Raw genomic sequence first — 13,799 nt, 5'->3', positions numbered from 1 at the left:
ACATCACTAAACCTATTATCTAGTGATAAAACGAGAATTTTATGTCCACTTGTGCACTCACTGTTGAGGTAATGGTTGTCACGGCCCCGTCCATAACCTGACATGTAACCACGTATAATGTATGTCTTCTTCATACATGTTTCTACGTTTTCCCCATGTTTGCGCTTTTCCTCCAGGTACTCTGGTTTGCTCCCACACTCTAAAAACACTGCCCAGATTTGCCTATCTATAGTGGACAAAAACTGTCCAATTTGCCCTTAAAGGGGATAAGATATCTGATCGCAGGGGTCCTGCCGCTGGGACACCCGCAATCTCCGTGCAGCACCCGTGCCATACACAACAAGCAAAATAGTATGTGTAGAATTCTGGGTTTGGCGGCCGGAGACGTGACATCATGCCACACCCCCTCCACTCATGTACATGGGAGAGGGGGCGTGACTGCTGTCACATCCCCTCCCATAGACATGAATAGAGGGGGTGGTGTAACAAGGGGGCATGGCGTGACATCGCATCTGCTGCCACCCAAAGCCAGCATTCTAAACATACTGTGGGTACAGCACGGAGATTGTGGGTGGTTCAAGCAGCTGGATCCCCGCAATCAGACATCTTATCCCCTATACTTAGATATAGGGATAAAATGTCTGAGGGCGGAATACCCCTTTAATAACCAATCATAGCTCAGCTTTTGTTTCCCACGTTGGGTAAAATGAAAACTGAGCTCTGATAGGTTGCTATGGGCAAATTAGACAGTTTTTTCTTAGCTTCATAGATACTTTAGTACAGTGCTCCCATTCTCCCATAGAGTATACATGGAGCATGTGGCGATCCAGGCACAGGGAGAGACTAGGCCCAAATTCTTGAGATCGTAGGGGTCTCAGAGGTTGGCGCCCTGAGATGAGACACTTCACCTTTCCCGCATACAGGGGATACATTTTAAATTAGTGTAGTACTCCTTTTGGAGTTGTAATGTAAACCTTCAGTATCTATGTAGTTAGATAGCTGTCAAGTTCATAATAGTAAATTTCTGAAGCAAATATTGATTCTTCTAGTAAAGCAGATTTCATATTTGGAATGCATTTAAGCTACAGCATTTTAAAGGAGCTAAAACATGCACTGACATTTTTAGTCCCATTTAGGAATAAAATACTGTAGCAAAACATCTCACCATCCTACTCTAGTAATGCCAAACACACTTTCACCCATCAATGATATTATTAAAGGGGTAGTCCCCTAGAATTTTTTTGTTTTGTCAAATCAACTGGTGCTAGAAAGTTATACAGATTTGTAAATTACTTTTATTTAAAAATTGTTATCCTTCCAGTACTTATCAGCTGCTGCATATTACTGAGGAAATTATTTCCTTTTTGGATTTCTTTTCTGTCTGACCACAAGTGCTCTCTGCTGACACCTCTGTCCATATCAGGAACTGTCCAGAGCAGGATAGGTTTGCTATGGGGATTTGCTTGTGCTTTGGACAGTTCCTAAAATGGACAGATGTGTCAGCAGAGAGCACTGTTGTCAGACAAATAAAAAACCATCCTGTGAAGCATACAGCAGCTGATAAGTACTGGAAGGATTAAGATTTTTAAAAGTGAGTAATTTACAAATCTGTTTAACTTTCTGGCATCAGTTGATTTGAAAATAAGTAAAGTTTTCCAGCAGAGCACCCCTTTAAGTAACTGAATTACTAATCCCAAGAAGCCCATTTATAGAATCATCCACCAGTTATTCACTGTAGGACTATAAACCCAGAAACCAGCTTTTGTGATGAGAAAAGAAACCTCCAAAACCACCATGTAAGAAAGTCACATCTTTATTGGCTTTGTCATATGTTATCACAGGAAGGGGCGCCAAGCCATGGTCATGTGGAGGCAACATAGTGTCAGGTCACAAAAAAAGAAAAGTTGGTAATGTATAATCCAGACGTCCAGCAATGTCCAAAATAGCTTCGCTTCAACAGCACAATAGTTCTAGAAACTAAAAATGGAAAATAAATAGATTCAATTTCCATGTTATCTGATTACAGATTTTCAGTTAGAAATATAGCAGATACTGCTGAGTTATCAATGATCTGAATTTTTTTTTACTATACCTGTAATGTTTAATGTAAAGGCCGTACACATTAAAAGTAACTATTGGTGGAATACTGTGTTGTTCAACATTTATAGTATGGAGGTAGGGAATAAATACAACTCCCATACACCTTAGACTAGTGTTTCCCAACCAGTGTGCCACCAGCTTTTGCAAAGCTACAACCCCCAGCACGCCCGGACAGCCAAAGGCTGTCCGGGCTTGCTGGGAGTTGTAGTTTTGCAAAAGCTGGTGGCATACTGGTTGGGAAACACTGCGTGACTGTTTTCAGATTCTGAGCAGTTCAGATTAATTTTATTTTACTTATATAGGTGTTTGTTTTCACACAGTTTTCCGGCCTGTTTTTTAAGCTGTAAATGACAGACCAAAGCAGAAACACTGTGTGGGAACATAACCTTGTAATAACAATAACCTACAGACCCATGGTTACCATTTCATGCAGAAATAAACATTTTTCGAATTAAGCAGGGCTGTCAGAAAGGAAACGTCTATTACAAAACAGAGAAATGGCGCACTCTACTGGTCATATCACATACTGTAATAGAAAGGAAATGTCACCACCATAAGGATTTCTTCCTACAGTAAGATTTTTCAGACAAAGACAGGTAATGTGAACAAAAGTGCCCATCATTCTTAGAACGATGGCACAATCTATCAGAGTGACCATCTGATCTAGGTTTAGGTGGTCTAAATTTAAAGACAAAAAATAAAATAAATAAAAATCCTCCCCTTCAATAAAAACAAATAAGAATAGAATAATAAAATGTTTCAGTATCTGGATCCAACAAGTAAATTCAAGAGTAAAATTGGTACGTTCAAAAAAGATACATTCCCTTTAAACATTGCTTAACCCCTTAAGGATGCAGAGTTTCTGTTTTTTGCATTTTTTCCTCATCACCTTCTAAAAATCATAACGCTTTCAATTTTGCACCTAAAATTCCAAATTGGTTATTTTTTGCGCCACCAATTCTACTTTGTAATTACATCAGTCATTTTACCCAAAAATCCACAGTGAAATGGAAAAAAAATTGCAACAAAAATAAAGAAAAAACACCATTTTGTAACTTTTGGGGGCTTCCGTTTCTACGCAGTACATTTTTCGGTAAAAATGACACCTTATCTTTATTCTGTAGGTCCATACGGTTAAAATGATACCCTACTTATATAGGTTTGATTTTGTCGTACTTCTGGAAAAAATCATAACTACATGCAGGATAATTTATACATTTAAAATTGTCATCTTCTGACCCCTATAAACTTTATTTTGAAGTTTTTATCAGGACCATTTTTGTTTGATTGGCCTTTTTGATCGCCTTTTATTTATATTTTTTGTGCTATAAAAAAGTGACGAAAAAATACGCTATTTTGGACTGGAATTTCTTTGGGTGTATGCCATTGACCGTGCGGTTTAATTGACAATATTTTTATTTTGGCGTATAGGTATGCCCCGCGTCCTTAAGAGGTTAAAGGAAAGGTGACACTGATGACAATGGAACTTACCTTGTCTCGTTCCGTGCAGGGGGATCTCCGGTAATCTCCTCCGTTAGCTTCAGCTCCGGCCTCGCGGAGCTTAGTTCTCTAGCAGCAGGACACATCACCCATAGGTGACATCACTAAGCTCCGCCCATGCCCCAAGCCGCTGCTGCTCTCAGCTGGGTCCGGCTGTTGGAGAACAGCAGCAGTGAAGTCACTAAGCTCCTCCGCCCATGCCCCAAGCCAGGTGCCCGGAGCTGGAGCTAACCGGACATCCCCTGCACGAACGGGACAAGGCAAGTATCAATGTCATCAGTGTCAGCTGCAATATCTTTCGGTACTGACAGGGTAGTGCATGTGACAGATTTCCTTTAAAGGAACCTGTGATCAGTGTTGTGCTGCCCGAACAAGAAGTAACAAAACCTCACAGGCTCTTTAAACAACAATGTAGAATTCACTCAAAAATGCTACAGTACTGCAGAGGAATCATACAGAGGGATTCAGAAAGGATGGTGCCAAAAGAATGAGGCCCAATTTAAATGTGTTCTATGTAATGAGTGGGTGCAAACTTTATGGTCCCTTTTTTTTTTTACAGAGTATACTGTCACTGGCCACTCTACCCGGACATGCTATAGGAATGGCTTATGCCACAGATAGAGGAAGATATGTCAAGTGTAGGCTATCAGCAGGGTGGTGTACCCTCACATTTCCATTTAGATGTTAGCTAAAACCTGGATGAAACTACTGGAATATTGGTTTGGCCAGTGGTGCACTGGCCACCATGATCATCAGATTGAACACCACGTGACTTTATTCTGTGAGGCTATTTGACCCCCTCACCCCAGCCACAGGATCTGAATGACCTGAGACAACGCATCGCTTGTGGAGTCCATATCTGAGTATATGCTGTCTCACATCTAGATAGAACTGGACTACTGCCTAGACATCTGCTTTGTCAGCAATGGAGATTTTTTTATCATTTGCAGTGTATGGGTTAAACGTAGATAGGGTCTTCATTTTAATAGATTAGTGTCCTGTTCTCTCGGTTAGCAATACTTAGGCTATAATTTTGCTCCATCCTTCTTGACTTGCACTGTACTTTTAAAATGTGCCAGAAACTGGGCTTCACATCATCAGTGCAGCTTCACCATGCCCCATTGGGCTTGGTTGACAGATCCCTCCATGTTTGGGTATAGAGAAAGATGTATTACTAAAGATTGTTTGGTGGACCACTGGGGACCGCCCCAATGATTTGTGGTATATGCGGTATGATAGAAAATACATAAATAGATCACAGGTTACCTTAATAGTCAGAATGTACATGCGCATAAGGCTTTCTGGCACTGTATGTGAAGAACTAGAGATACACATGAGAGAAATCACCCAAACCTGTCAATGACCTCATGTGTATGGGCACAATAGGGCAACGGTACCAGGCAGCTTTTGAGACTAAGGCTATTTGGTTAATGGTGGAATGGGAAAAAGTAGCTGTCAGCTGAACAAGCACTTGGCCAAGAGCTATGACATGCCAGCTTCATGTATGGCACTTACATACAAGTGGATGAGCAGAGGAAAATTCTTTAGTGTCTGAATGGAGCTGCATGTTCATTAATATTCTTAATACTATACTGATACAAATTAACCCTCAAACCACCACTTAACATGTTTTTCCAGTGGCCGCTCAGCATTATTAAGCAATGCAAAATTTGGTGCTGTCTCAATCACTATATACACAGGGTCACTGCTAGATTAAGCACAATCCCAATTCAGACAAGGGTCATTTATGAGGGCTGGATGCCCCTGTAATTGAGAATGCTCTGACAACTCTGGTTTTAGGGTAAATATCTTACGTAATAAAATTGAACTGTCTGAATGTGCAGAAAATTCCTAGTGTGTCTGGTGAACTAAGGGTGCTGTGGCCACTTCATTCAATGTCAGTAGGGGGTCCTAGAGAACAGACCATCGTCAATCATGAAGTGATGGCATACCCTAGTGCAGGGGGAGATTACAAGAGTAACAACTTGACGTGACTGTCAAAGAGCACATATACTTCCTTTTTACCTTCCCCTGGCGTCACTGAATGCTGTAGAGGCAGTGATGAGTGTAACCGGATGCCATCACCTTCTGGGTATTGCCCTCTCCATTATTAGAGTAACCAGCTTTTCATGCTTCTCCCAAAAATCTAATGAGTCCTGCACCCTGAATACTACACCCAGAATAATGGCCCAGGTATCAATAATGAGCGAAGATTATTGGCTTTAAGATCTTAGCAATATATGCTACGCTTGGCGGTGGCTGTTTACACCTTCCTGCATCTGCTGTGCCATTAGGTCATCTAATTTAATCTGTTCCATGTCCCCAGCATGTCCCCATGACCACATTGACATTACACCCAGATATTTTAGCAATGGTCACATGTAAATGATGCTCAATATTTAAGCATTTGAAAATATGGTGACTAAATGTCAGTGAATTTATAGGAAGTTTTTATAGGTTTTTATGTCCAAGAGCATTGATCCTTACAAAAGAGTAGGAGACTGGTGGTTGACCTAAACATTTACTATGTCTGCATTAAAAAAAAGCCCAAATACAGAATAACACATGAGCACAACTCTACATGCACAATATACAAACCTCAAAACATGCAGCAGGACAGAGAATTCATCCAACAAAGTTAACGACAACCAAATGCAATATAGTGTTGGCAAAAAGAAAGTCCGCAAAGGCTCTTTCTGGAGATATGCCTAGGAAGTCTCCTTTATTCTGGGGGTTGATCTGGATCCTTAAGCACACTGCAGAAAAAGAAAAAATACATTAACAGATACAACCTTACATGGAAGATCATAAGTAACTCACCACTAAATATATTCATACATAGACATATCAGCTCATTTAAGGTGAACTTCAAGGGGAATCTGATAGCAGCATTACCCACATCAACATTCACCCGTCTTCCTTAGTATTTCTGTGATACGGGCAGAGGTTTAGGCCACAGTGGGTGGGAGAAGCATTGTTAGTATAAGAAATGCCTCCATTGCTCAGAAAGGCCGATTTGCATGGTTTCTTTTCTAAGGATAACAGAACAGCTGCATCAATGGCACTATACACCATCAGGTTAGTGCTGGTGATGCTGCTGTAGCGCACCTGCAGCATTTTTCCCACTGCGATGCGCCAACACCTTTCACTAGAGCAATCTCCCAGCTGAGGCCAGGTAGCCCTGTGTCTGCTCGTAGCTGCGGGAAAGCTTCTGCATATCTGCTACGAGCAAATACACAGGGCCATCTGGCCGCAGCTGGGAGTTCGCATAGTGACTGGCATCAGCGCACCTGCAGTGGGAAATAAGCTGTGGATGCGCTATGCTGACCCTATCCTTAAAGTAAATCTGTCAGCTGCCATTCACATTCTAAACTGCTGACACTGTTAGAACAGGGAGAAAGATGATACCTTTCATGTATCTGTCTTTGCTTCTATAATGTAGCTCGGCTTCCAGCTGACAATCAATAGGGACAGGGTTAGGAAAACGTTTTTTTATATCTATTATACACCTATAATAGATATAGAAACCATTTCCATCACTCCCAAAAGATGTCAGAGGTGACTGCCATGTAAAGCGTAGTATTAAGGTGTACAATATCCCCGTTTACCAAATGGTAGGGTTCCTGAATAATTAGACACTGACATAGAATTGTTAAATTCTGGAAGACCTTGTTAGGGTGGGTTCACACTACGTTTTGTCCCATACGGGAGCGCATACGGCAGGAGGGAGCTAAAACCTCGCGCTCCCGTATGTGACCGTATGCGCTCCCGTATGCCATTCACTTCAATGAGCCGACCGGAGTGAAACGTTCGGTCCGGTCGGCTCATTTTTGCGCCGTATGCGCTTTTACAACCGGACCTAAAACCGTGGTTGACCACGGTTTTAGGTCCGGTTGTAAAAGCGCATACGGCGCAAAAATGAGCCGACCGGACCGAACGTTTCACTCCGGTCGGCTCATTGAAGTGAATGGCATACGGGAGCGCATACGGTAACATACGGGAGCGCGAGGTTTTAGCTCCCCCCTGCCGTATGCGCTCCCGTATGGGACAAAACGTAGTGTGAACCCAGCCTAAGGCTGCAATCTTCAACACAGGTGCATCCCGCTGTTGCAATGCTACGACTCCCAGCATGCTCTGACTGCTCAAGGCTGAACCGCCAAAGGTTGGAGATACCTTGGAAAGGTGTAAGGATACCTCCATCATGACAGACGCTACATGGATAATTAGGAAACAACGCTGCACTACATTATATTGAGGGAATGTTCTTGAAGCAATGTCCTTACCTTTTCAAGGAAACTTACCAATGTAGGTAGGGCTGGGCGGTATACCGGTTCATACTGAATACCGAAATATTTGCACAGTGCTTGAATCTGCAGATAGGGGATATGTTTTTCTGTACTGGCCGGCATGAGACTTGTCCTTTAAGTGCTAAGTGTGGCAATGTTTGGAAGCCCGATAGAGTACAAATGGAGTGCTGGCTGTGCACACCAACTATTTTATTTAAAAAAATAAAAATAAGTCTGGGTACTGCAAAATAAAGAATAAGCCGACTGCCCAGATGATGCTGTTCCTGATGCCCTCTGCTTTTTCCGATAACATCCTCCCATATGTACAAGAAATGCCCAATGACTCGCTGGTGGGTCACCACTGCAGGCAGTTCCTGTCACTATGTGTCATTATAGGAAGAAGAATGAAGCAGAAGGGATCAGGTGCTCTGGAGAAGCAGCAGCATCAGAGGGGTCAGGGCAGGGGGTTATTCTTTATTTTGCACCAGAGTACAGCAGTCAGGTATCTCCAGTGCCCCCATCATGTGTGGACCCCAGCACAGGGTGAGATGGGGCCGCATACTGAAGCTCATGCCATTGATCCCTATGAAGAGGATGGGCTCCTATATTGTGGTTATTCCCGATTGACACATACACCTTAGCCATGCCCTACAGTGCAGTACCACCCCCAGCCTCTGCAGGCGCTGTCTTACCACCCAGGATGAAGGAGCCCACGCAGGAGGTGAAGCCGGACAGGAATGAGTTGAAGGGGAAGGTGCCCACCAGCAGGCAGTATAGAAACTGCATGGCTCCCGTCAGCAGTATGTATAGCAGATAGGCGTCCAACAGCTTGAGGCGCTGAGAAGTGGAGCTCACATACTCCTCCAAAAAGCGGGACACAACGGAAAGAACCGACACCGACATGGCTGCAGAAACGGAGCCGGCCACTGAACCCGGAAACTGCACGCCGGAAACACCGCTCCAAAGAGACGTGGCGCTGCTACAGGGCCGCTGACGTCATCACAACTCGCCGGAAGTGGCTGCGCGGATGTCAAAATGAACCGGAAATTGGCGTTTTAGAACCCCGGGGAACTACAAGTCCCATCACACCATTCGTTATGGAGTTTTCTTACCTTCTGTCTACACCAGAGTTTCCCAGCCAGATTGCCTCAAGCTGTTGCAAAACTACAATTACCAGCATGCCCGGACAGGGCATGCTGGTAATTGTAGTTTTGCAACAGCTGGAGGCACCCTGGTTGGGAAACACTGGTGTAGACAGAAGGTAAGACATTTGTTGGAAAACAATGGTCCATACTGAGTAGAGTTAGTGATTCTCTGTTATCAGCACATACTTTACTATCCGTATAAATCATGTTATAAATATAAATATTATAATACATTAATATAAAACATGTTATAAACAAGCGTCTTCTCCATGTGCTGAGGAGCAGGATTGGTTCTGGGTGTACCGGGTCAGGCACAGTGTTGTGCCACATTGAATTTTTTTCTGGAAACTACAGAAGTCCAAAGGATATACTAAACAGCATAGTGGGATGACCTGTGACCCCCATGATTTCTATAATGGGCCCACATGGAGTGGTTGGTCGGTGTGCGCTCCATACATTCTTTATAGAAGAGCTAGAGATACCTGAGAACAGCGCTCTATGCAGCAGGGAGATATGGGGCCCCATTCTGGACATCACGTGGGTGATGTCCCCCCACCATCGAACACTTATCCTCTTCCTTTTGGATAGAGGATATATTTTTAAATGCTGAAGTACCCCTTTAAAGATGTATAGCGCTATTTATCAGCATGTAAATAGTTAAACAGCCACAGTAGTTTTCTGCAAATTAGGGCGCATTCACATTATGATTAGTGGTTCCTTGGCACAGATACCATTTCTAAAGCTCAATCGTGTCTGTGCACAGTACAGGCACAGACGCATTCACCCCTGTGGCCCGCACAGACCCAATTGTAGTCAGCTGGTGACTACTATCAGGTCATTTTCCAAGCATCTCCGACTTGGGACTAAAACTTCAAGAGGTTATCCAAAGGGAGGGATATTTTATAACTTTGCCCAATTAACAGTTTATACATTTAAAAAATAAAAATACTTACCTCCAGTGCTTCAGCGGTGCCTCAGGTGTCTCGCTCTGGTCCCTGGCTGCAATCCTCTTCCTCTCAGAAATTGTGACGCCTGGGCCTGTAGTTATGTCGGGGCCCAGAGTGTTACACTGCCCCTCATCCAATCACTGACTGCAGCGATGTCCCGCATATGAGTGAACCATCCGTGCACAGATACGATTGCCGCCGATTTGATCTTCAGAAATCTTATCCGTGCCACAGAGGCACAAAGTGAAGTGAGCGTCGCCATAGTATGAAGTACTATAGAAATTAACATCATAATATATTATGTTATTATCGTGTATGTCTGTGAAAAGTTTACTGATACCTAGTGATAGTGCTGAGCATTGCAGCCAATCATTCCAAATTGAAGTTTAATATGTCCAATAACCAAGCCATATTCTCAGATTTCTGGTATCTTGGCATAGCTTAAATCCTATTCAATGGGGCTAATGCTTGTCCAGGTGCTCAATACAGTTTCAGCACAGAACACACATGAAGAAGCCATTGTCAATTTTTTTCTCCTGCAATGCAGATCTACAAATCAACAAAGAAAGAATCTAGAGCAAATTCCCATTGAAAACAATATGGAATCCGACATGAAATACATGCAGAATTCATACGTGATATATACAGACCACTGCCTTTGTCCCAGTAGGTAGGTACATCCTTGGGTAGATAGTCCCCCCTACCCCATTAATCAAGTATGTCCCCAAGTGGCCTGGTATCTTGTTAGGTAGTTGCCCGCTCCCCGCTTAGTATGTTGAGAACCCCCCCCTGCCGAAGCCAGAAATAGAACTACAAGTCTCAGTGAGGTATCCAGAAGAAATTGCAAGAATGCAGGCTGTGGGACAGTCAGGAGCCAGAAGTAGAACAATAAGTATCAGTGAGGTATCCAAAGGGCAATACAGGAGCATAGATTATAATAACCATCGTTGCAAACGGAGTTGAACTACTAATCTTAGCAAGGTAATAGAAGGGTGAGAGTCAGAAAACAATTCAGGTATAGCAAGACAGTCAGCAGTAAGGTATGTGTGAACTAGTAACTGGCACTGAGATTAATGTGAGGTGATGTAATTAGCTTCAGGTTATGTAAGGCTTGGGTCATATTGCATTGAGGGCAGCTGGCCCCATTCATTTAAATGGCCCGAACTGAGTCACCTGGTGACTACGGTTGGGCCGTATATGCTCTTTTAACCTGACTTGACCTTGGATCAGACCACGCTTTTGAGTCCAGTTAAAATAGTGTATACAGCGCGAATGGGGTGACTAGGTGACTCAGTTCAGGCCATTAAAACAAATAGAGCCTGCTTGTCCTGCACACACAGGCAATAGCTGCACGAACAAGACAGAATTTTGTCACCCAAAAATATACACATTTTTAACCAATTTACATTACAAATATAAACAGAACAAATTTTGTACCATACATGGACAAGGTGAAAGTTCTTTTAATTAAACAATTGGCAACGCTTTTCGTGAGGGAACCCCTGACGAAGCAAGGGGATATCTTGAGAAACGCATTGTCAATTTTTTTTTTTTTTATATATATATTTTTTTCTTTTATCGTAAATATAAAATTTACAAAAATACAGTATATGATTCGAATATACATAACAACACCAGTCAAGAAGAAAAGGCCATATAGCCATACTTATACTAGTCTGTATCGGAAAAAGTGAGAGAGAGAGAGAACAACAAAAAAACAAAAACAAATTTAAATTCTCTCTTTCTACATTCTCTTTGACCCCGCTTACTCCTTGTCCATCTAAAATCCTTGTCTTTCATGGTTTTTAGCCCCTCCTTCCATTCCTCTATCTGCAGTTCTTTAGGGGATATCCAGTTCCTTAGTATGATCAATCTAGCGAAGAACAGAGTCCGATGTAACAGACACTCGTATTTTCCCATATTACCAAAAACTCCTAGCAGTATAAACTCTATCGTACGAGGTATCTTCAGAGGAATTCTGGTTTCTACCTCTTTTATTACAGATTCCCAGAAAACCGATATCTTCTCACATGACCAAAAACTATGTAGATAATCCGCTTCATCCAAACCACATTTAACACATTGTGACGTAGTCTTCACTACCATCCTATATAAATGAAGCGCGGAGTAGTGGGTCCTGTGTAATATCTTAAATTGTGTAATTTTATATTCCATATTACGGGAAACCTTACTTATATTTTGGCCCATAGTGTCCCAATCATCTTCAGACACAGTACCCACTGTCCGAGACCATTTTTCTTTAATTCTATCAATCCCCCTTATTCCAATAACCTTATTTAATTTCTTATACAAAATTGAAATTCCTTTTTTTTTTAAGTGCTCTATTTGAATTAGTGCTTCTATAAAATTGTGTTTCTGTGTTACATATATCTCTTTATCTATCGTGTTATGGACTGCATGACTAACCTGCCAGTAATACAGCCAGTCATTATCATTAATATCATACACCCTTTTTATGTGATCAAATGAAAAAAGTTGTCCGTTATCGAATATTTGTTCCAGTCGTTTTATACCCTTACTATCCCAAAAAGTTGACTCACAATCAACCAATTCTTTAAATTTATTATTAGTCCATAAAGGTGTGAACCCAAAACTATTTTTCATTGTCAATTGTTTAATAAAAAATAAAAAAAATAAATCACTACATCCATCTATTATGGAGAATTTGTTCTGTCTTCCACAGGAAAACTGGTTTACTAAAGCATCACCTATCACCTCAGGCACCACTGTTGCATCCTGTTTAACCCCTTAAGGACTGAGCCCTTTTTCACCTTAAGGACTCGGCCATTTTTTTGCAATTCTGACCACTCTCACTTTAAACATTAATAACTCTGGAATGCTTTTAGTTCTCATTCTGATTCCGAGATTGTTTTTTCGTGACATATTCTACTTTAACATAGTGGTAAAATTTTGTGGTAACTTGCATCCTTTCTTGGTGAAAAATCCCAAAATTTTATGAAAAAGAAAATTTAGCATTTTTCTAACTTTGAAGCTCTCTGCTTGTAAGGAAAATGGATATTCCAAATATTTTTTTTTTATTCACATTTCCAATATGTCTACTTTATGTTTGCATCATAAAATTGACATGTTTTTACTTTTGGAAGACACCAGAGGGCTTCAAAGTTCCGCAGCAATTTTCCAATTTTTCACAAAACTTTGAAACTTTTTTTCAGTGACCAGTTCAGGTTTGAAGTGGATTTGAAGGGTCTTCATATTAGAAATACCCCACAAATTACCTCATTATAAAAACTGCACCCCCCCAAAGTATTCAAAATGACATTCAGTAAGCGTTTTAACCCTTTAGGTGTTTCACAGGAATAGCAGCAAAGTGAAGGAGAAAATTCACAATCTTCATTTTTTACACTAGCATGTTCTTGTAGACCCAATTTTTTAATTTTTGCAAGGGGTAGAAAGGAGAAAATGTTTACTTGTATTTGAAACCCAATTTTTCTAGAGTAAGCACATACCTCATATGTCTATGTTAATTGTTTGCCGGGCGCAGTAGAGGGCTCAGAAGGGAAGGAGTGACAAAGGGTTTTTGAGGGGCATGTCACCTTTATGAAGCCCCTATGGTGCCAGAACAGCAAAAAAAAAAAAAAAAAAAAAACACAAGGCATACCATTTTGGAAACTAGACCCCTCGGGGAACGTAACAAGGGGTAAAGTGAACCTTAATACCCCACAGGTGATTCACGACTTTTGCATATGTAAAAAAAAAAAAAAAAAAAAAATTCCTAAAATGCTTGGTTTCCCAAAAGTTTTACATTTTTAAAAAGCGTAATAGCAGAAAATACCCCCCAA

At 41.5% G+C, this 13,799-nt stretch overlaps 2 protein-coding genes across 2 annotated transcripts; both read right to left on the bottom strand.

The window, feature by feature from the left end:
• Positions 1 to 1,797: 1,797 nt before the first annotated feature.
• Positions 1,798 to 8,889, bottom strand: DAD1 (defender against cell death 1). The gene is made up of 3 exons (XM_056527558.1): positions 8,579 to 8,889; positions 6,199 to 6,356; positions 1,798 to 1,977 (listed from the first exon to the last, which is right to left on the bottom strand). Exons 1-2 carry the CDS (start codon positions 8,787 to 8,789, stop codon positions 6,226 to 6,228), a joined length of 342 nt encoding a protein of 113 aa, XP_056383533.1. The 5' UTR covers positions 8,790 to 8,889; the 3' UTR covers positions 1,798 to 1,977; positions 6,199 to 6,225.
• Positions 8,890 to 9,512: 623 nt separating this feature from the next.
• LOC130277156 (uncharacterized) lies at positions 9,513 to 12,838 on the bottom strand. Its single transcript, XM_056527551.1, has 2 exons — positions 11,968 to 12,838; positions 9,513 to 10,527 (listed from the first exon to the last, which is right to left on the bottom strand). Exons 1-2 carry the CDS (start codon positions 12,601 to 12,603, stop codon positions 10,501 to 10,503), a joined length of 663 nt encoding a protein of 220 aa, XP_056383526.1. The 5' UTR covers positions 12,604 to 12,838; the 3' UTR covers positions 9,513 to 10,500.
• Between the last annotated feature and the right edge of the window lie 961 nt (positions 12,839 to 13,799).

This window comes from Hyla sarda, chromosome 1, assembly GCF_029499605.1.
Source record: "Hyla sarda isolate aHylSar1 chromosome 1, aHylSar1.hap1, whole genome shotgun sequence".
NCBI classification, from domain to species: domain Eukaryota; kingdom Metazoa; phylum Chordata; class Amphibia; order Anura; family Hylidae; genus Hyla; species Hyla sarda.
Note: the sequence above shows the minus strand (reverse complement) of the source record. Positions and strands in the feature narration are given on the sequence as shown.

Excerpts from the sequence above, each read along its gene's own strand:
- DAD1 (XM_056527558.1), bottom strand. The coding sequence starts at position 8,789 with ATGTCGGTGTCGGTTCTTTCCGTTGTGTCCCGCTTTTTGGAGGAGTAT. Across the intron at positions 6,357-8,578 it reads GGGCTCCTTCATCCTGGGTG|TGTGCTTAAGGATCCAGATC; the intron begins GTAAGACAGCGC and ends CTTTTTCTGCAG.
- LOC130277156 (XM_056527551.1), bottom strand. The coding sequence starts at position 12,603 with ATGAAAAATAGTTTTGGGTTCACACCTTTATGGACTAATAATAAATTT. Across the intron at positions 10,528-11,967 it reads GGGAATCTGTAATAAAAGAG|ATCTGCATTGCAGGAGAAAA; the intron begins GTAGAAACCAGA and ends GTTGATTTGTAG.